A 22,770-nucleotide genomic window follows, 5' to 3' on the forward strand; every position below is an offset into this window, starting at 1 on the left:
ACATGTATATGTATATCTGTCTTTCTATCTATCTGTCCATCCTTCTATCATCTGTCTATCATCTCTCTATCCATCTTTATTTTCTGAACTAGAGTTTGTATGCGTTTCTTGAATTTATGCCTCTAAAAATATTTCTACATTATTTATACTAGTAGATTATAACATCACTGTGCATTAATATTAAATTAACATTTATTTATTCTTAATCCAGTTTAGGTAGATTTAGATGGTTCAAAATTGACATGAGAAAAACAGTTTTGAAAGATTGCACATTTTTGTAAGTTTCTAAAATACTGGAAAGTTTTATAATTGAGGAATTATTTTGATGATTTACTTATTAACTCATAAATTTAATGCTATAACCATCAAATACTTTTTGACTGCCATTCTATCTTCACATGTTTAATTCAGGGCGGGGGGTGTCTAAAATTTGGATCCCAATTGTATTCTGGTGATAACAACTTAGTGGGTTTATTGATAAACAAGTATTTGTTTAGGTAACATTCATATGCACTCTTAAATCCACTTTTAGCATCATTTTGAACTCCTTTTTTATATTCTTCAATGAAGGCTAAAACCTCAGAGGGCGTGCCACCAAAAATTGCACTATGGTAATAGAAATCTCCCTTTTCAAAAGGGATGAAAGCTGCTGAGTTAGGGCTTCTCTCATAAGGGAAATTTTTGTCATGTCCAAAATACCACTATGCATGGAGTTGCTCTACAGACTTGCCCAGGGCTTCTACCCCAAGGTCATTCTTGAAGATCTGGTTTACAGTCAAACTGAAGAGAAAGTCAGCTTCATGTTGGATGTGTTCTAGGATGTAATTATTCAAGTTCCTCATGTATATGTAATTCAGGTCTTTCCACACATGTTGTCTGAGTACAATACATAGTTTAAATGTTCGAAGGGGACCTAGCTCTATAGGAGGTAGTTTGGAGAAGTCATCCATCAAGATGTAAAAGATAACATTGTAGCCACTCATGAAGTATTTATTAGCAGACTGGATGAACTGTTGCAGGTACTGATCCACAAACCTGTGAAACATGAAAAAAAAATTTTTGAAAACTTATCAGGAGATTACATGTCACTTAACACACGTATTATTATTGCTAAGACCTACCAGTAGGTAGGAGCAGAGAAGTTGTGTCTAGAGCTTAACTCTGTTGGTTAATGAAAGAAGAGATAGTGAGCTTGGGAGCCTCAGAAGAGCCTTAAAGTTGGTTGAGAAGAAAGGAGGAGAGAGCTAAGTGGATATTAATAAGAAGATTGCTAAGTCATGTAAAGGACTCAGCCATAGCTAGAGAAAATAACCACTATAAATAATTATGCAGTTCAGCCAGAAATCATGATTAGGGTTAATTATGAGTAATTCTTTGGCTGTGTAGAGAGTTCATGGTACTTATCCATGTTCTTCCAAAATAAAAAAGGATAAATGCTAGTAGCACCTACTTTCCAGTAGCAAACACAGCCAAGCCTACAGTAATGTTCCGCCTTTTATAGTACTTTTCCAGGACTTGTCTATTGTAAGTTCCTTCCCATAGGATTGGTGCAAACCAATCAGTTGTTGTTTTTACATCAGGACGTTTCCTGTTGAACAAACACGAATTAAGTTACCACCTTATCATGACAACAGAAGTTTTGGTCCAAGTGATAATAGCTAATGATTATAAAGTACTTACTATGTACTAGGCACAGTGATTAAGTGCTTTACAGGTTTTGTTTAATCCTTGTAATGTCCCATAATAGAAGTACTATCATTATCTCTATTTTTCATATGAGGAAACATGAGCACAGATTGAGTCAATTATTATTTTTTTTAAGATTTTATTTTTATTTATTTGACACAGAGAGAGATCACAAGTAGGCAGAGAGAGAGGGGGAAGCAGGCTCCATGCTGAGTAGAAAGCCCGATGCGGGGCTCGATTCCAGGATCTGGGATCATGACCTGAGCCAAAGGCAGAGGCTTAACCCACTGAGCCACTCAGGTGCCCCTTGAGTCAATTATTTACTATTCCACAGCTAACAAATGGCAGAGTCAAGATTCAAGATCTTCAAAAGATTTTATTATAGGGATTTTTTAAACTTTCACATTTACTTATTTATTATACATTTATTTTAAAATCCTACTTAAAGTCTGTAGTCATGCCCTTCTATTTGATTCACAAGTCTCAAACTCCACCTTAATACTGGCCACATGTGCCCTTATCACAGTGATGATGCTTATCAATTAGGCACATCACAGATGCAAATCAATATCTACTTGAGAAGATGAAAGGGTTTGAAGATTATCCCTCCTCCTTCATTAGGTCAGATTAAAGATTTGCTAACAGAACAAAAAGGGTCTCTGAAAGCAGAAGTCAGTTTAAAAACTTGTGTTTAGAAATTGTTTGGTAGGGGCGCCTGGGTAGCTTAGTGGGTTAAGCCTCTGCCTTTGGCTCAGGTCATGATCTCAGGATCCCGAGATCAAGCCCTACATTGGGGTCTCAGCTCAGCAGGAAGCCTGCTTCCTCCTCTCTCTCTGCCTGCCTCTCTGCCTACTTGTGATCTCCATCTGTCAAATAAATAAATAAATAAAATCTTAAAAAAAAAAAAAAAAGGAAAGAAATTGTTTGGTAAAACAAAAGAGGAAGTAGGAGAGACTTAGAGTCATTAGATTTCTGCTACAGGTATGGAACTCCTTCTCTGGAAGGTAAATACTGGCCAGAGGGCATTCTCTGCAAAGGAGTTGCTTAACAGTCTGGCAGACAAGAAGATCTACCCTCTGGATGGCAACTAGACACCTTGCCCAGTTTCCTTCATGGCTGGCTTAGTGTCTCTGTGTAAAGTGGCTTGGAGTCCAGTGGAGTTTATGCATGGGCTCAATGTCATGGGATATCTCTTTGCTAAGACCAAGCTATGTCCAGTCCTGAGCACCGAACTTGTCAACAGGGGACAATTGGAGCCCACACTATGACACCATTTCCCAGGGAGACCAGCCAGCCAGATGGTTGGTTGATTAGATCAGACTTTTATAAAAGAAAGGGATAAGATTTTCCTTCAAGGGGAATGTTTTATGTTCTGGGTAGGGATTTGCTTTTCCTGTCTACAAATAGTTTAGCTTTGTTGACTTGCAGAATATCTTTTTTTTTTTTTCCAGAATATCTTGTTAATTTCCATTGTATCACACATAACATTGCCTCTATCCAAGGTACTTATTTCATGGTGAAAGTAGTATAATGGTTGGCCCACTTCCATAAAGTTCTCTGGTCTGACAGTGCCTCACAGTCTAGAGGCAGCTAGCCTGATAGAAAGTGGAATAGCCAGGGAAAGTCTCAATTTCAGTGCTAGTTCCTAGATAATTCCCCTGAAAATGTTGAGGAACTGTTCTGTAGTAGTACCGTTCATGCTTTGAATCAGTGAACACTATGAAACATTGTTTTTTCCAAAGCTAACATACAGTTCATAAAACAAGGTGGATGTGGGGATGTTCCTGCTCACGATTACATCTCCTAATTCACTTACAGAACGTTTACTTCCCATTGTTGTGACCTTGTGCTCAGTATGTGTAGTGTTCTCAGTTGCCAAGGGAGGAGTCTTTCCTCTAGAAAGTAAGTCATAGTTCTGTGAACCTGATAGCAGGTCACTTGTGGTTCCTCATGCTCCAGAGCTAACAGGCAGAAACGTCTGGTTGGCATGACTGATCTTCCTCACCAAGAAGATATCAAGATGAGGTGATACAGTGGTGGCAAGGAGGGCTTCATATAGAATGCAAGTGATTCTGGCAAGTTGCCCCTGCTACTCTCATTTCCAGTAATAATGGTCAGTGGGAAGTTCTGGCAACTCCATAAGGTCAGACCACAAAGAGAACCAGACTCTTCAGGAATGGCAGTTTGAGTCACCCTATCAGATAGAAACTCTGGCCATCAGAGGGGTTAGCAGACAGTAAAGAAATCATGGGGAGGTAATTGTTAGCTGCCTCCTTTAATTGCCAACCACCTGTACAGCTGCAGAAGTGAGATAGTAGCCATGATTTGCTATGTTAATTATTTTCTCCCCCTCGCCGCCTTATATGAAGAGTGCTAGAGATGGCAAATGTTACAATTTAGGTTATGTTTTAGGTTGGGAATATGGCTGGATTGCCTTCATCTTGATGATACCCCTTAGGTGATGTGACTTCCTATTTCTCCTGTTTGGGGAACATGAGCTTCTCAATCTAAGTCAAATTTGAGAAATGATTCTTAGTGACAAAAAGGTTGGATTGTGTTAGTTATTTTCTTTTCTTTTTTTTTTTTTTTAAAGATTTTATTTATTTATTTGACAGAGAGAGATCACAAAGGCAGAGAGGCAGGCAGAGAGAGAGGAGGAAGCAGGCTCCCTGCTGAGCAGAGAGCCTGATGCGGGGCTCGATCCCAGGACCCTGAGATCATGACCTGAGCCAAAGGCAGCGGCTTAACCCACTGAGCCACCCAGGCGCCCCATGTTAGTTATTTTCCATTTACTGTTCCGCTATCCATCCTCAGCCCTTCTCTACCTGGCCTGCCTTGGGAGCAAACTGATCACCCAAAGTTCCCAGCTGTATGGCTTGCTGTGAGTTCTACCAGCATAAGATCAGAGGACAGGAAAGGAGGTTGTCTATTTTCTTTCTCTCTCTATTTTCTTTCTCTCCCAGCTCTGTCGAGATCTTGACAGTGGCTGTGTCCTTATGCAACTACAACTTCTGTTGGGCAGCCCATTCCTGGTTCCAGAAATCCCTGGAAATCTCCAAGAACACCATCCCTTCTCTTGTCCCTTTAGGCTGAGCATGGTCACAGCTTCTTGCTGTTGCAAGTCTCTTGATGCCTCTGTATCCTTTGCTGGGTCTCTTCACCTTGTTCACATATCTGCCAACCACCCCTTCACTAAAGTTACTTCATCTCAGTTGATGAAGCTCAGTTGAGCTGTTTCTCTCATACCCTGATAGATTCAGTATCTGAAGAGCTTAGAAAATACCTCAGGAGGGCTGAGCAGGTGGTATTTGGCAGTATACAAATTGACTTACTCATGAAGTATATCGCTAACAATGAAAATTTGCAGAAGGAAGGTACACAGGTGAGAATGCTAAAGTGTCATAGTTCTGTAGACTATCATAGGTCTGACATAGAAGTATGATAATGAAGGAGGGAAATCATATATATGGCCTAAGATATCCACATTCCTAATAGAGAGAGAATAGGTGCTAAAATGAATTAGAAATTATTTCAATGCTAAAAGGCATTAATAAGATTTGACGAGATGTGATCATGACAATAATAAGGGAGGGTATAATTTGTTCAAAAAGTAGTTCTGGAGAGAGGGGGCGGGGATTCTTCCTGTAAGTCCAGGCTATATTGTGGTATATCTAGTTTGAGGAAACTGAATAGGAGTCTAAAAAGTGTAAGAAGCAGAAGTGGTGTCATAGATATAAATAAATATACCATGAGCAAACAGAATCATGGTAGTACTAGAGAATTTCCGGGGTATATGTTTCCTGCTCCACAGTATACAGTCTTCCACCTCCCTTCTTCCCAGCCAGATTACCATACTAGCAGCCTAGTTGGTACCCTTTTCTTCCCCCCCACCATATTCATAGAATTCTATTGATAATATGTGTATAATATGCACATATACATTAAATACACACATATATCCAGGCTTTAAAACCTTGCTTATTTCATACTAATGAGATAATGCATACTTTTCTGCAGCTTGCCTTTCTACTCAACACACCTTTGTGGACATCCTTTCAGGTTATCTGGACTAGTTCTTATTCACTCTTTGTAATGGCTGCATAATATTCCAAGGTGTGCACAGTTTGTTTAGCCATTTCCTTACAAAAAGATTTTCATTTTATTTCTGGGATTGCTGTCTTTATAAAAAGTGATACAACAACCTTAATCTTATGTCCTTAGGTATTGTTGCTGTTATTTTTACTGGCTAATCCCAGGAGTAGGATTCCTGTATACCCATGTTCCTTTTTAATAGTTGTTACATGGGTACCTGGGTGGCACAGTTGGTTAAGCAACCAGCTCTTGGTTTTAGGTCAGGTCCTGATCTCTTGGGTCTTGAGATTGAGCCCTGCATAGGGCTCCATGCTCTGTGGAGAGTCTGCTTGAAGATTCTCTTCCTCTGCCCTTTCCTCCACTTTGAGAGGGAGTGCTTACGCTCTCTCTCAAATAAACAAACAAATAAACAAATAAATAAATATTTTTAAAAATTGGGTTGTTACCCAATTACTTTTTGAAAGGCTGTAATACTTTACCTTCCCACCAGCATTTCCTCTATACTTTAAGACTGTAGCTTTAAAAAGATTTCAGTTTGATAGGTATAAATAGTAGCTCATTATTACATCATTTTACAATTCTGTGATTTTTAGTGAATTTGAGTATCTTTTTGTATATTTATTGGCTAGCTCAATTTGCTCTAATGTGAAGGAATTTATATATATATATGTATATATATATACATATATATATATATTTATATATATTTTAGAGAGAGCATGCACATGAGCAACAGGGGATTGGTGGGGTGGGAAGAGAGAGAATCTCAAGCAGGCTCCACACACAGCACAGAGTGCAATGTGGGGCTGACCCTGAGATCTTGACCCAAGCTGAAATTAAGGCTTGGATGCTTAACTGAGCAACCCAGGTGCCCCAAGTTTCATATTTCTCTACTGAATTGTTAATTTTTTCTCTTTTATAAAAGTTCCTTGTATTTCAGTAATTATCTGTATTACTATTAATTTTTTCTGACTTTCTGTCTACTAAATTTTTGGTTTTAAACCAAATAAATGTTAATTTTTTTATATAGTAAAATATGCCTTTGTAAATAGCTAGGAACTTCCCAGCATGAATTAAGATTTCCTTCTTACCTAGACTTTACATGTTGTCATACTGATTTTCTAACAAATTTTTTTACTGCTTTATTTTTTACAGTCAAGTCTGTAATCTATCAGGAATTTATCTTTATGACATAGAAGTAAGGCACCATTTCCCCCCATACTTAGTCTGCTAGTAGTGTCAGTATAATTTATGAAATAACTCTTCCATTCCTCACTGATTTTTTAAAATACCGTTTTTGTTATATATCAACTTTGATACATACTGTGATCTAATTCTGGATTTACTCCTCCTCCGATCCATTCCATGTTGACTTGATCATAATGATGTTAGAATATGTTCAGATATTTGAGGCAAAATCCTCTTAACTTTCTTATTTTTCACACTTTCCTTGGATGTTCTGAGACATTTGTTTTTTATATTTATTTACTTTAAGCTTATAGTTTTTTCTACTTAATAAGAATGGAAAATGAACTTCTTCCTGATATCTCAGTATTGAAGAGGTCATTTCATTTTAAACTAAAAGCCAATATGATGCTTCATAATAAAACACAATGCCTCCCACCACTACTATTACATCATTATGGAGGTGCTATCATTTCAATTAGACAAAAGGTCTCATGTATTTACTTACTCTACAAATATTGAATCTTACTCTACAAATATTGAAAATACTACAGCTGGGCTTTTTTTTTTTTTTTCTAGGTACATTCTCATGGGAGAGGCAGATAATAAATGAATAAGCAGGCAAATATACAGTGTGTCAGATGTTGATAAGAGCAATGAAAAAAAATAAATCTGGATAAGGGAGAAAGGGAATGACGTTTATATGGAGTGATTAGAGAAGGCTTTACTGATTACATTTGAGTGGAGTCCTGAGGGAAGTGAAAGAATGAGTCATTTGGCTATTTGGAGGATGGATAGTCGATGCAGAAAGAACAGCAGGTGCAAAGATCCCCAGGTGAGGGCATGTTTGGTGCATCCAAAGAACAGCAAGGAGCCAGCATGAGTGGAGTGGAGGGAGGGAAACAATAGTTGAAGATAAGGCCAGAGACAGATTGGGCAGCCATTTTATCTCTAATTTTTTTTCATATTTTAAGTACTTTGGACTCTTCAAAAAGACTTCTTACAAGAGTGTTACTTCTTAATGTTCATAATAACAAAAACCTAGAAACAGTTCAAGTGCCCATTACTAAGCCAATGGATGAACAAACTGTGGTGTATTTCTATAGTCCACTATCACGCAGCCATCAAAATGAATAATAGTGATACGCAGTTTGGATGAATCTAAGCACTCTAATATTAAGGGTTGAACCAAGTCCCTGGAGATTACACACAGCATTATATCCTCTTTATAAAGTTACCAAAACTAAAATTTAAAAATATTCTATTTCCAGGACACATAAGGAAGATCTAATTTATATTAAAAAAAAGAGAAAGCAAGGGGATGATGACACAGGATTCAGGACAGAGGTGGTTTCAAGGCAGAGGGTGAAGAGACAGAACGGGGGTACTGGAAAAGGCAGAGCTGGGTGTTGAAGTTATTGAATGTTGACTTTCTTGTTTCATTAAAAATAAGCAAGTAAACAGTGGATCTTGCATAATCTAATGATGAGTGTGAGTCATGAAGCAAAGACTATTATCTCATCCTGTGCACTCGAGGTTATTTTAAAAACATAAATATGAGGGGCATCTGGGTGGCTCAGTGGGTTAGGGCCTCTGCCTTTGGCTCAGGTCATGAGCTCAGGCTCCTGGGATCGAGCCCCGTGTCCAGCTCTCTGCTCAGTAGGGAGCCTGCTTTTGTTCCTCTCTCTCTGCCTACTTGTGATCTCTGTCTGTCAAATAAATAAATAAAATCTTTAAAACAAACAGACATAAATATAAAAAAAGAATTCACAGATCAGGAAATACAAATAAAGAACACACATATAAAAGATGTCCAAATTCAATAATAATTACAGAAGTGCAAATTGAATTGAGATATTTTAACTAGCAGTTTTTGCCAATAATATTTGATACTACTAGAATAAAATGTAAATTTATAAAACAAATAAAATATTATTCACATTTATCCACTGTGAATTAGAAAACAAATGGAATAATTATCAAAAGGCAATTTAGCAACCTGAATAAAAATGTAAAATGTCTACATCTCTTAAACTAATGACTCTACAATATGCATTTATCATATGGTTAAGTTCACACAAGAGGGACTGAAAATATATGTACAAGGATGTTCAACAAAGCATGACTTAAAACAGTCCTCAAGCTCCAAATGATTCAAAACCAACAGTGAATTGACTATATAAATTATGGTATACAGCCATAAAATAGAACACTTGGTGGCCATTATAAGGAATGAGATTTTTCCCCGAATAATGCCAAAATCAAAAGAAGTCCTTAATGGCATTTTCAGGCTGCTACTAAAAAGATTTTTTTTTCTTTCCCCTTATGAAACCAGGAGCATTAAACTAGATAACAGTTTTCTCATTATGACCTTTAATTGCCTGGTTCTTGATAAACAGACACTAGGTTTATGTATAAAAGCCTTAAAAATAAAAACTCCAAGGGGGCATCTGGGTGACATCTGCCTTCGGCTCAGGTCATAATCCCAGTGTCCTGGAATAGAGCCACGTGTCAGACTCCCTCCCTGCTCAGTGGGGAGCCGCCATCTCCCTCTCCTCTCCTCTCATGCTCTCTCTCTCTCTCAGATAAATAAATAAAATATTTTAAAAATATCAAAAGAGGGGGGCACCTGGGTAGCTCAGAGGGTTAAGCCTCTGCCTTTAGCTCAGGTCATGATCTCAGGGTCCTGGAATCATGCCCCACATCAGGCTCTCTGCTCAGCCGGGAGCCTGCTTCCTCACCTCTCTCTCTGCCTGCCTCTCTGCCTACTTGTTATCCCTATCTGTCAAATAAACAAAAAAAAAAATCTTTAAAAAAAAGTTAAAAAAAAATAAAAATATTAAAAGAAAGTAAAAACCCCAAGGCCTAGAAGCCTCCCAGTATAGGTACAATTTGATGATGGGGAAAAAAAAATCTCCCCCATTTAAATTGAGACGACGATGATGATGATGATGATGATGAGCGTGCAGAATATTTTTTCTTACTTAGGATTAAACCAATCTGAGAGCTGAGGTTCTTCTGCTTCATGATCCCTGATACGAAAGAAAAAGTCAAGTTAAGAGTAATCCACTTATTCAATAAGTAATTATTCTGTCCTTGTAATATGAAGGCACTGTTTGGTGCTTGTTCTGCAACTATGAACATTTAGATCAGCTCCTGCTTTCCAGAAGCGAATAGACTAGCTGGAAAGAAAACAGTAAATAGATAATATGAATACAGAGTGTTAACTACTAATAGGGAAAAACAGATCTCCATTGGAGCATTTAAATGGGGCATCCAACCTAAATGTGGGGTTAAGGGAAATGATTTGTAGATGAAATATGTAAACTGGGTCTGGAAGGATAAGGGCTAGTTCAGGAAAGAGGTGTAAGGTGAAGGGGTCATGACCAAAGGTGGGAAAGCAAGGAATAGTATGGTTCTTGAGTGGGGGACATATTTTTTAAATTAACAGAGCAGGAAAAATAATGCATATTCAGACAAAAATACAGATTTATTTAATTCACTTATCAAGTATTAGTAGCTTATTATTTGACAGATACTTAATGACATGTTAAAATAAAGGGGTTACAACAGGGATCTGGATGTTTGTCTTTGATTTTCGTTTAAAGCTGGGGTTCACCTAAGGTTTTGTTTTACTTTTAAGTTAATTATTTAATTAACAAGGCTATGAGCGAACTTCTTTTTCATAAACTGGGAATATTTTGTAAAATAAGAATAACTTTAAGGGACTAGTACTTCCAGAAAGATGGACTAAGTGCTCATTTTCCCCATTCCTGACACTAAGTATAGCTAAAAACCCAGGACATTATATTAAAAAAAAAAAAAAAGTAGACTCTGAAAGATGAAGAGAAGAAAGCAGATCAGGTAGGTGCACTGGGACTCAAGGATCGACGTGGCAATCAGTTTCCTGGGTTTCTGCCATATATAGCCGAGATTGGGTGCCAGAGAAACCAGCAACCCAGAGATGACAATGGGCACAAACAGGGGGCAAAAAAAGATCCTTGAGAAAGGCTGATAACTAAAGGACCAGGAAAAGGGCAACCCAGCAAGGCAGAGAACTTGTAGACACTACTCACTGTGCCCAAGCACTGTGCCCAATGCCGCCAAAAAACTGTAGCCCCATATCCATCCCTCCAGCAAAGACAAAGTAGAGAGCTTAGACTTCTACCCTCACCAGACCATAATAAGGATCTCCTCCCTCCCTCACTGGTATGGAGTTAGAAGAGGTTAATGGGGGTTAAAACTGTCACTGTTGCTCAGCAATTTTGGCAGTCCTCCTGTGGTTGTGTCAGTGGAGACCACATGGGGACTCCAAACTCCCATCCCTGCTCATTAGTAATAAGGAGCCCCTCCCCACTGGATTTTAAGTGAGGCAGAGTCAAGAACCAAAATTTCACCCCTCAACTGACAGTAATGAGGTGGTGCCACCCTATTTCCCAGCTGGAACAGTGTTAGAGGATGCCTATGAAAACATAAGATTTAAATAAGATCCAGAGCCTTGTAATACCCCAAACTGTTCAAGTTTTAATTAAAAAAGAAATCACTCATCATACCAAGAATTGGGAAGATCTCAACTTGAATGAGGAAGGGTGCCATGATGCCATGATGACAGATATTAGAATTATTTGACAAGGACTTTAAAGTAGCCCTTGTAAAAGTGCTTCAGAGGGGGAATAAAGTGCTTCTATGAGCAATTACAAATGCTTGAAACATGAAAAAAATAGGAAGTCACAAAGAAATAAAGAAATAAAAAGAAAAAATAAGAAGAAATAAAAAGTCTTATTTAAAGATATGGAAGATATAAAAAAGAACCAAATGGAAATTTTAGAACTTAAAAATATAAAACTGGGGCACCTGGGTGGCTCAGTGGGTTAAAGCCTCTGCCTTCAGCTCAGGTCGTGATCCCAGGTCCTGGGATCAAGCCCCACATCGGGCTCTCTGCTCAGCAGGGAGCCTGCTTCCCCCTCTCTCTCTGCCTGCCTCTCTGCCTACTTGTGATTTCTGTCAAATAAATAAAATCTTTAAAATATATATATATATATAAAACTGAAATAAAAACTCAAGAAATAGGCTTAACAGCAGAATGAAGATAATGGAGGAAAGAGTCAGTGAACTTGAAGACAGACTAACAAATCACTTAACCTGAACAACAGAGAGAAAAAACTGAGGGGGTGGGGGAGAAAAAGAGAAAAGAAAAGAGAAGAAAAGAAAGAAAAAGCTTCAGGGACATGTAGGACCAAAACAAAATATCTAATACTTATGTAATTAGAATCCCAATGGAAAGGGAGAGGAGGGTACTGAAAAAGTATTAAAAATATGGCTGAACACGCCCCCCCCCCAATTTAGCAAAAGATAAACATACAGATTCAAGAAGCTGAATGACCCCAAAACAGGATAATCCTAAGGGAAAACGAAACCTTGCTAAAGCACATGATAGCCAAATTTCTGAAACATAAAGATGAAAAGAAAGCTAAAGTTGAAAAGAATCTTGAAAACAGACTGAAGAAAATGATTCACTTATAGGGGAAAAATAACTTGAATGAAAATGGATTTTTTATTAGAAACTATGGAAACAAAAGGAAGTAGAACAGTATTTTTCGGTGCTTTAAGAAAAGAACTGTCATCCAAACTGTCCCCCAGTAGGGGTGCCTGGATGGAGCAGGTGGTTTAGCACCTGAAATTTGACTTAGTTTTGGGTGGTGGTCTCAGGGTTGCGAGATTGAGGCTCTGTGCTGAGCAGGGAGTAGTCCACTTGGGATTCTCTCCCCCTCTCCCTCTACTGCTCCCACTTGTGCATGCGCACTCTCTCTCTCTCTCTCTCTCTCTCAAATAAATAAATACATTTTTTTTAAGTCCCCCAGTTGGTGAATGGTTAAACAAACTTTGGTACATCACTTCATGGAATACTACACAGCAACAAAAAAGGAGGATCTATTGAAATACACAACAAAGTGGCTGGATGTCAAGAGCATTATCCTAAGTGAAAAAAAAGCTCATTTCAATAGATCCTATATTGTATGATTCCATTTATAAAGCGTTCTCAAAGTGGCAAAATTATAAAGATAAAAATAGGTTAGTGGATACTAGGAGTTAGAAAGGGTTGAGGAGAGGAGGTTAGGGTTGAGTATAAATGGTAGCTCAGAGGAGATCTTTGTGGCGATGGAATAGTTTTCTGTATCCATTGCCGTGGCGGTCTACAAATCTACACACATGAGAAAGTGTTATATAATTCTATACATACACTGTCCCAGCATCAATTTCCTGTTTTGATATTGCATGACAATTATGTAAGATGTAACAGTGGAGGGTACATGTAACCTCTTTACTATCTTTGCAACTTCCTATGAATCTTTATTTCAAAATCAAATATTAAATAATAACTTTGAAAGTGCACCTCATTTTGACATTTCAGAGGTGTTTTTAACCAAAAATATTTTAATATAGGATTGCTCAAAACTTGTGCTTTTTCAAAATCCAATTTGACCATGCCTAACTTAATTAAAAATATATAGTGACAAATGAAGAACTTTTAAAAAAAGAAGTTGATTTTTTTGAGAGTTGGTTTCACTAATTTTTCAGGTCCTACCTGGGTCATTGGTAGAAAACATGGTGGACTACAGGGGCTATCAATCTACAGAAAAATATCATCCTACAGAGAGATACTTAAACTATAGCAAATGTGAAAAATCTGTCTGGTGTAAGCAGGTGTGTGTGGTGAGGGAGCAAAATTTGGAGATGTGCACATATGCATATCCATACAAACTCATATACAGGCATATATACATGTAATCAAATATTTCTGAACTGATACCCAAGAAATTTTTCAGTGGTTGCTCTAGAGAATTCAGTCCAGTTTTCTGATCCTTCTGACTGCCATCATCATTAGAACTCACTTGACTCCAACCACTTTGCCCTCAGTTTAGAATATTTATAGAACAAAGATTCTTACCAGCAGAGATTCATCTTCTGTAAGTGGTTCTTTATTCTTAATATATATGAAAAAAAGATATTTTAGTGTTCAATTTGAACAAATGCCTATTACAGTTGGAATAACAAAAAATCTAGAACTCAAATCCATTCATTGGTATTGTTAGCCAAACAGTTACTAAATACCTGCCATAGGCCAAAATAATGCTACAGTTCTGGAATCCAGACCTGCAGTGAGCTTATGGTCTCTTATTTCCCTTTTGACTAAGCCCCCTATCTTCAAAATGATTATAATAATACTATTACAAGTGACAACGAGTCCTTTCTATTAAGAGTACAACACCCTAAGAGAGCAAATAACATGTAAAACATGATACCAAACCAATAAGGTTAATTTTAAAAGACATTAGCTCCCACAATATAGCTGATTTTCCAACAGCAGTCAGTAACATGGCATTGTAAGGGCCTATTGAGCCAGAGCGGCCCCACCCTGGTTGAACTGCCATTTTGTTGTTTATGCAGTAAAACTTAAATTGACCCTGCCTCAGCCCCCCAGGGGAACTTACTTAAAAGCAAGTGCGGAAAACCAATCCCAAGTAACAAAGCCCAAATACAAGGGTGGGTCAGGTCAGGTGGAGATAACGGCTGAATGCAGGGATGAGTCAGGTGGAGACACCAGTCAGTAAAGCCTGCATACTGTCTCCCTAGTTACCAAGGAGTATGGGCCCTGCCCTTTGGGCACCTTTTGGGCACCAATTCTGACCAAGGTGATAGGCTGGTTCAAATATCTACTAGGGTAAATTGTAATTCAATTGGTCACTTATGTGTGACCTAACATGACTGTGCAGCTTTCTCTGTGTGTTACAATTTCATTGGCCACCTGAGCATGGCGAGGCCGAACCACATGGCCATTGCCCTTAAAAGCTAGTCTGTGAAACAGAGGGTGGTCGCCCTCTCTGTAAGGGGCGGCCCTGACGGGTCTGTTTGATGGTTGGTTTGATTCTTGATGATTGGCGCGAAATAAAGCTTTTCTTGATCTTCGTTTTCTATCAGTCTCGCTCCTTTGACCATGGACCCATTATTGGGCGACCCAACATTGGGAACCCAACAGCATTGCTTATTTAAAGAAACCATAAAGAGGAAGGCAGGGATGGGGGGAAGAATTTACATTTTTCTATGAGAGAATTCTAGCAGGTTGACAGATTCCAAGTGCAGCTATGTTTCTACAGCACATTATTTTGAGTCTCATTCCTATCAGGTGGAGCACTGACATAGCTTTAAGCTGAAATCCACCTAAAATAACCCCTAACATTCTCCATTCTCTATTATCTTGCCTTACTTCTTTCTTCCTAGCACTATTATATAAAATACACAGCTCCCGACATTATATTATATATGTCTTTGCTTATCATCCCTCTTCTCTACCTAGAATATAAATCTACCTAAGAGCAGTCACTTTCTTTGAGTTATTACTGTTTTCCCAACACCTAGAACAGGCACCAAAAAAAGTGTTCAATAAATATTAGTTGAATGTTGAAAAGTGAAAGAATGTATCTATAATTTAATTTGTTCCTCAAAGAGGAGAAAATCTCCAATTAACTTTTTTTTTTTACACAAAACTCAGCATTTTAGATCAACTGCCAATCATTAAAGGTGGTAATTCATCAATCTTTTATATTTACCGGGAATGATACATAATCATCAGGACTAAAGCAAATGAAGCATTTTTCATTTAGAATTCATTCTCCCCTAGGGGAAAAAAAAAAGGTAGGGGAGAGAAAGGAGTTTTTTGGAAAGTAATAAACAATTTCCTTACCATCTTCTAATAACTAATTAATTACAGAATCAACGTATGGAAACTTGGCCACCAAAGTGTCTGATTTCTGATTCTAGAATGCTTGAGCTTAGGAAGAAGGCCGACTAAGGGAAACCACCTATTTTGTATGAAGTGCCTACAAAAGTCTCAGAATGCTGACTAATAATTTTTAGGTCTGCTGCAGAGTGTCTGGGAGATTCCTATTGTATTTTAGCAAAGTCCCCCCTGCATACGTAAAGGAAGTTCAGTAAAACTCTCTCTCATTTTCACTTGTGCTTCTGAGAAAAGAAAATGAGGTCCTTATGAAGGTGTTTTTATGTGCTGGAATATGTTCTTCCCCCAAAGTAGATTTTTATATATGTTTTTTTTTCTTCCTCACGAAGGTATTAAGACTAATAATTTATTCAAAGACTATAGGACTAGGAACCTAAAAACATAGGAGCTCTCTCAAAAGTATAGTCTTGTAAACAGTGATTAAAAACCTAAATTGAAGGTATTATACTCTGAAATGGGATATTTGGCTCCAGCCAATGCGCTGAGCTTGTGTTGCAAGTGTTAGATAGTATTTCTGTTTACCCATGGGGCACCCTGCTGGCTCAGTTAGTGACTCTTGATCTGGGGGTCATCAGTTTGAGGGTAGAGTTTAAGGGGGAAAAAAGGGTTTCTATTGACCAGTATAAATTGATTTTCAATAGGCATTATCCAGGAACAGGTCCTGCTTTTGGGTATGTGTTGGAGTAAAATGGAGATCTCTGATATTTAGTTTTTGAACACTTATTTAATGATCAAGATGCTTAGATCTGTATCTAGTGAGTAGTAACTAGTAACTAGTGAGTACTTGAAACGTTGTTAGTGCAAACAGTGGAGTGTGAAGACTCATTATGGAAAAAATAATGGATGATATCTCATTAATGGTTGCATATATTGATGAAATGTTGAAATGAAATTTTGGATATGGTGAGTTAAATAAAATAGACCACTTAAATGAATTTTATCTGTTTCTTTTTAACCTTTTTCAGTATGGCTCCTAGAATATTTAAAGTTACAAATGTGGTTTACACTGTATTTCTGTTGGTTAGTTCTTCTATAGATACTGCCAGATTGGGAAGGCTTGAATTTGACAAAATTTTAGTGTTCCAGGAATGTACCTTTTATTTATTTATTTTTTTAAATTTTTTATTTTTTATAAACATATATTTTTATCCCCAGGGGTACAGGTCTGTGAATCACCAGGTTTACACACTTCACAGCACTCACCAAAGCACATACCCTCCCCAATGTCCATAATCCCACCCCCTTCTCCCAAAGCCCCTCCCCCCAGCAACCCTCAGTTTGTTTTGTGAGATTAAGAGTCACTTATGGTTTGTCTCCCTCCCAATCCCATCTTGTTTCATTGATTCTTCTCGTACCCACTTAAGCCCCCATGTTGCATCGCCACTTCCTCATATCAGGGAGATCATATGATAGTTGTCTTTCTCTGCTTGACTTATTTCGCTAAGCATGATACGCTCTAGTTCCATCCATGTTGTCACAAATGGCAAGATTTCATTTCTTTTGATGGCTGCATAGTATTCCATTGTGTATATATACCACATCTTCTTGATCCATTCATCTGTTGATGGACATCTAGGTTCTTTCCATAGTTTGGCTATTGTGGACATTGCTGCTATAAACATTCGGGTGCACGTGCCCCTTTGGATCACTACATTTGTATCTTTAGGGTAAATACCCAATAGTGCAATTGGTGGGTCATAGGGCAGTTCTATTTTCAACATTTTGAGGAACCTCCATGCTGTTTTCCAGAGTGGCTGCACCAGCTTGCATTCCCACCAACAGTGTAGGAGGGTTCCCCTTTCTCTGCATCCTCGCCAGCACAGGAATGTACCTTTTAAATTCAAAAACATTAGAGAGGCGCCTGGGTGCCTCAGCTGGTTAAGCTTCTGGCTCTTGATTTCAGCTCAGGTCAAGATCTCAAGGGTCTTGGGACAGAGTGCAGTGTCGGGCTCTGTGCTCAGTCAACAGTCTTGTTGGGGATTCTCTCTCTCCCTCTGCCCCTTTCTCCACATGTGCTCATGCTCTCAAATAAATAAATAAATAAATAAATTCTCTTGAATAAATAAATAAATAATCTTAAAAAAAAAACCATTAGAAATACCCTATGAATGTGGTAAGAGTCCATCTAGTCAGATTATTTTCTGACAGTGTGCCCTCAATGACATTAGTTTTAAAGGCCAGTAATGTTGAAGTGTCATCTATTTTGTACAATATACTTTCAAGGCCAAGGCTTGGGAATGACCCCTACCTATGATTTTGCCAGATCACCCCATTTTTCAAACAGTTTCTCGAGAGCCTTACCTTTAGTTTTGGTGATGTAAAAGAACTCCTAGTATGTTTCTCAATCATTATATTTTTGGATCTATAAAAAAATACCAGATATTATAAAATACTGTCCTGGTGTTTGAATCCTTTGCTTGTGGTGATGTCACCAGACTCTTTTGATGATGAAAGCATTTGAAAGTCACAATGATACTGTCATAATGATACATGTGGTCACAAGTTCTCTTTGCTACCAGATGGTAAAATTTTGTCATATTTGAAAAAGGATTTTAAAAAATGGTTTGCTTTTAGTTTCCTTTGTTGTACTTTCTTACCTTTACTGTTGACTTATTTTACTTACAGAAATGTATTTTGAATGGTGTGCTATGTGTATATGTATGTGTAGATGAATTACAAAAAACATGCTCCGTCTTTCTCTTCATCCTCTTTTAGGCATTGTCCAATTATCCCAGGTAAATCTAATCCTTTCTTACTCTTTCTTAGAATGTCTTACAAGTACTTATTTTTCTGATTATAGAAGTAACACATTTTCACGTTACAAAATTTGTCAAGTGCATAAAAGCACAAACAAGAAATGATAATCAGGGGCGCCTGAGTGGCTCGGTGGGTTGAGCCTCTGCCTTCAGCTCGGGTCATGATCTCAGGGTCCTGGGGTCGAGCCCTGCATCAGGCTCTCTGCTCAATGGGAATCCTGCTCCCCCCTCCACCTGCCTGCCTCTCTACCTACTTGTGATCTCTCTCTCTCTGTGTCAAATAAATAAATAAAATATTTTTTTAAAAATAAGAAATAATCAAATGTAATCACCCTCTCCTGAGATGATCACTCGTATTTTAAGATAGCATGTACCTTTGTTAAAGGTTTAAAATGGTTTTCCTTATTGAAAAAGAAAGATACACACACACACACACACACACACACACACACAAATTCAAACAGAGAAAAGATTACATAATGCTTGTCTTCTTCTTCAGCACCAACTCGTTCCATTATCTTATCCCCAGTGAGCCACTCACAGTTTCTTGGGATTTATTCCATAACTATTCTGCAAATATAAGGACATTTATCTGTTTTTAAGTGTATAGGTCTCCTTTTCACACACATGACACATACTAAAAACATCCTTCAGTACTTCGAATATCTCACATATCAGTATATTTTGAAGATCATTCCATTTCATGTATCTAACTCAATTCTTTTGCTAGTGAACCTTAATATATATATATTATATGTGTCATAATTTATGTAACCAGTTCTCTATTGCTAGACATTTTGGTTGTTTATTCTCTTTGCCATTATAAGAAATGCCACAATGTTTCCACTTCCATTTCTACTTGAACATGCAAACCTGCTCTATGAGCATATGCTGAACTAGTGTTGGGTCAAAGGTTATATCCACTTCTTGTTTAAGTAAATGTTACCAATGTTTTCCATAGGGTTTGTTCCCGTTTAACTAGTACCATCAATGGGTAAAAGTACCCATTTTCTTACATTCTCATCAATATGAAGTGTGTTGTTAAAATAGTTGGGTATTTGAAAATCTGAGTGTCTGAATTCTGTCTTAGCGTAGCTTTAATTTACACTTATTTCGTTATAGTTGATGTTGAGTGTGTTCTTGAATGTTTAAGAGCCATTGTAATTCCTTCTCTGTAAACTGTCCATAGCTTTTGTTCATTTTCTATTAGATTTCTATTTTTCTGCATTTTTAAATCAACTTTTTATGTTGGCATAATTTTAGATTTAAAGATACCATTATTAAGACCATACGGTTTTCATAAGAGACTCTTAATCTCAGGAAACTGTGGGTTGCTGGGGGCTCAGGGGGAGGGATAGGGTGGCTGGGTTATGGATGTTGGTATGTGCTATGGTGAGTGCTGTGAATTGTATAAGACTGATGATTCACAGACCTGTACCGCTGAAGCAAATAATGCATTATATGTTTAAAAAAAAAAAAGACCATATGGTTTTAATATAGACAAACAGATCTTTGGGACAGAATCAGAAGTCCAGAAATAGATCTGTACCTCTATGGACAATTGATTTTTGACAAATAAGAGAAGGCAATTCATTAGTGAAAGGATACTCTTTAAAAAAAAAACTGGGTCTCAGGGCACCTGGCTGGCTCCGTCAGTTAACTATCTGCCTTTGGCTCAGGTCATGATCCCAGGGTTCTGGGATTGAGCCCCACATGGGGTTTCCGGCTCAGTGGGGAGCCTGCTTCTCCCTCTCCCTCACGTTCATGCTCTCTTTCTCCCAAATAAATAAATAAAATCTTTTTAAAAAATGGGTCTAGGGTAATTGGATATCCAAATGCAAAAAACCCTTAAACAAAACAAACTCTGATCAGTACTTTGCACCACGTATAAAAATTAACTCAAAATGAAAGACTGACCTAAATGTAAAATCTAAAATAATAAAATGTGTAGTAGCGAAGATAGGAGAAGAAACAGTTAAGACAATAAAAAGAAAACTGCAGATTGGGAGAAATACAGTCAAAAGTGGGTAAAATGTTTGAACATTTTATAAAACAAAACACAAACAAAAGGCAAATAAGTATGTGAGAAAATCATATTAGTCTTTAGGCAAATGCAAATTAAAACCACAATAATATACCTCCACACACCTATTAGAATGGCTGAAATTAAGAAAACTGACCATACCAAGCATTGATGAGAATAGGAGAAGTAGAAATGTTACATATGGTTGGTGGGAATGTAAGATGTTACAACTTCTTTGGAAAAGAATTTGGTAGTTTCTTAATGATTTAAGCACACACTTACCATACAGTCCAGCAATTCCACTCCCTAGATATTTACCCAAGAGAAATAGAAGCATATGTCTATAAAGAGAGCTGTCTGTGACTGCTTGTAGTAGCTTTCCTCCCACATAGCCAAAAGGTGGAAACAAGAAATGTTTATCAACAAGTGAATGGATAAACAGGCTGTGGCTCGTCCTTGCAATGGAATAGTACTCAGCACTGATTTGTGCCACAACATAAGGAACCTTAAAATAATAATACTGTGTGGGGCTCCTGGGTGGCTCAGTTGTTAAGCGTCTGCCTTCCGCCCAGGTTGTGATCCCAAGGTCCTGGGATCAAGCCCCACATCAAGCTCCACATTGAGCCCCACATCGAGCCCCACTTTGAGCCCCACATTGGGCTCCCTGCTCAGCAGGAAGCCTGCTTCTCCCTCTCCCACTCCCCCTGCTTGTGTTTCCTGTATCCCTGTGTCTTTCTCTGTCAAGTAAATAAAATCTTAAAAAAATAATAATGATGATACTATGAAAGAAGCCAGGCAAAAAAGGGCACATACTGTGTGATTCTGTTTATATAAAATTCTTAAATATGTAAAACATTCAAACTACATAATACACATTTTTATGTTTTATGTGCCCAGAAACCCTTCATTTACAGGAACTCTTAAACTCAAGAAGCAACAGCATCCTTCCATCCAGTGTGGAAGCTGAAATAGGCAAAAATTTCCTCTCCCTGCCCTTTGCAGCTAAAACGTGGGCACATGACCTGAACTACCTGGCATGCTAATCAGATTCTCCTACCCAGGACTTTAAACATTAAGGGGGTTCAATTTGAAATTATCTGTAATAGAGTCAAGGGCTAATTTTAGGGAAGATGTTTTCAAGGGTACGGAGATCAGCTGGGAGATAATAGGTGATGGGATCAGAGTGGATATTCCAACAGATTATACCTGTTACAGGATCGTATCATGTATTTCCTCCCTTTGTCCTTTTCTATTTCTTTTTCAGTGGTTACTTGCTAAGGACTGTGAATGGCTTCCTACTCTTATGCAGTAAGCATTACCGTCACTCACCACTCTCTGGTTCCCCTTCCTTTCCAAGGAAAGCTCTACTTTTTAGCCCTTTTGCACTTGGCAGGGTCATGTGATAAGTCCAGGCTGAGGCACTGAAGAGTCCTACATCATTCTCCAGTGTCTCTTGCCCGACATTGTGACAGACTATCACAGAGAATGGACCCTCCATTGTTCTGGGTCCCCAAGTGACAAGATGGAGCAGACTTCCTGGCTCCAACCCTCACTGCTTGTTTGTGAGTGAGAACTTGTTTTGGGGTTAGGCTGCTGAGGTCTGAGGGTTCAGTTTTCTTAACCAACATGCCATTTATACATTCTTTCCCTGTTTAGATGAATCAGAGTCAATATCAATGCCATGACAAATTCAAGTTTTGGTACCAGAGAGGGGGTTTGTAGGCAACATACATGCGGGGAAATAGGAGGAATCTAGAATTTAGAATTGGTTTGCAAACCTTATTTGGGTCTAAAGTCAATTTTTTTTAAAAACCACATTAGTTTTCAGAGACAGGTTTCTGGCAGCCTGTGAAATGTAGTAGTAAACAGTTACATCGTCTCTGATTGACTGAGGGGCTCTTCAAAGGCAAAGTATATGATAATGATGGCTCCTATAACACTTACTTATGCGCCAGACACTGTACTATGCACACATGCTAACTTACTTAATGAAATGAAGGACATAAAGAAATCAAGGACCAACAGGCAGGTGAAGGGGCTGTATCTAACAGCACTAGGGAGCTTAAAGAAAAAAACATAAGGCCCAAGTTAAAGTCTGTTTTGTGACTCCAGCTCCCACCAGATAGCCTTGCCCTTCACGGTTGTAGCAGGTTCCAGCCCCACTGATGGGCCCCAGCTTTCTGTCTTCAGTGCCACCATCTCCCTTCTGGGCTGCTCTGGGTCTCGGGATA

The 22,770-nt window shown here is 38.1% G+C and overlaps 1 protein-coding gene and 1 long non-coding RNA gene across 2 annotated transcripts in view; one reads left to right on the forward strand and one right to left on the reverse strand.

Moving 5' to 3' along the window:
* The window catches only part of LOC106004018, a 58,878-nt gene that overhangs the window by 28,546 nt on the left and 7,562 nt on the right, over positions 1-22,770 (forward strand). The gene's annotated exons all lie outside the window — the stretch shown is intronic.
* Positions 223-18,177, reverse strand: GLT6D1 (glycosyltransferase 6 domain containing 1). The gene is given in 6 exon segments (XM_013047365.2): positions 223-1,035; positions 1,451-1,588; positions 9,948-9,995; positions 13,913-13,948; positions 15,573-15,639; positions 18,062-18,177. Coding segments are annotated over 5 exon segments (900 nt in total). The 5' UTR covers positions 15,623-15,639; positions 18,062-18,177; the 3' UTR covers positions 223-407.

The sequence above is a fragment of the Mustela putorius genome, unplaced genomic scaffold (assembly GCF_011764305.1).
Source record: "Mustela putorius furo isolate JIRA1106 unplaced genomic scaffold, ASM1176430v1.1 tig00000596_pilon_pilon_pilon, whole genome shotgun sequence".
In the NCBI taxonomy this organism is placed as follows: domain Eukaryota; kingdom Metazoa; phylum Chordata; class Mammalia; order Carnivora; family Mustelidae; genus Mustela; species Mustela putorius.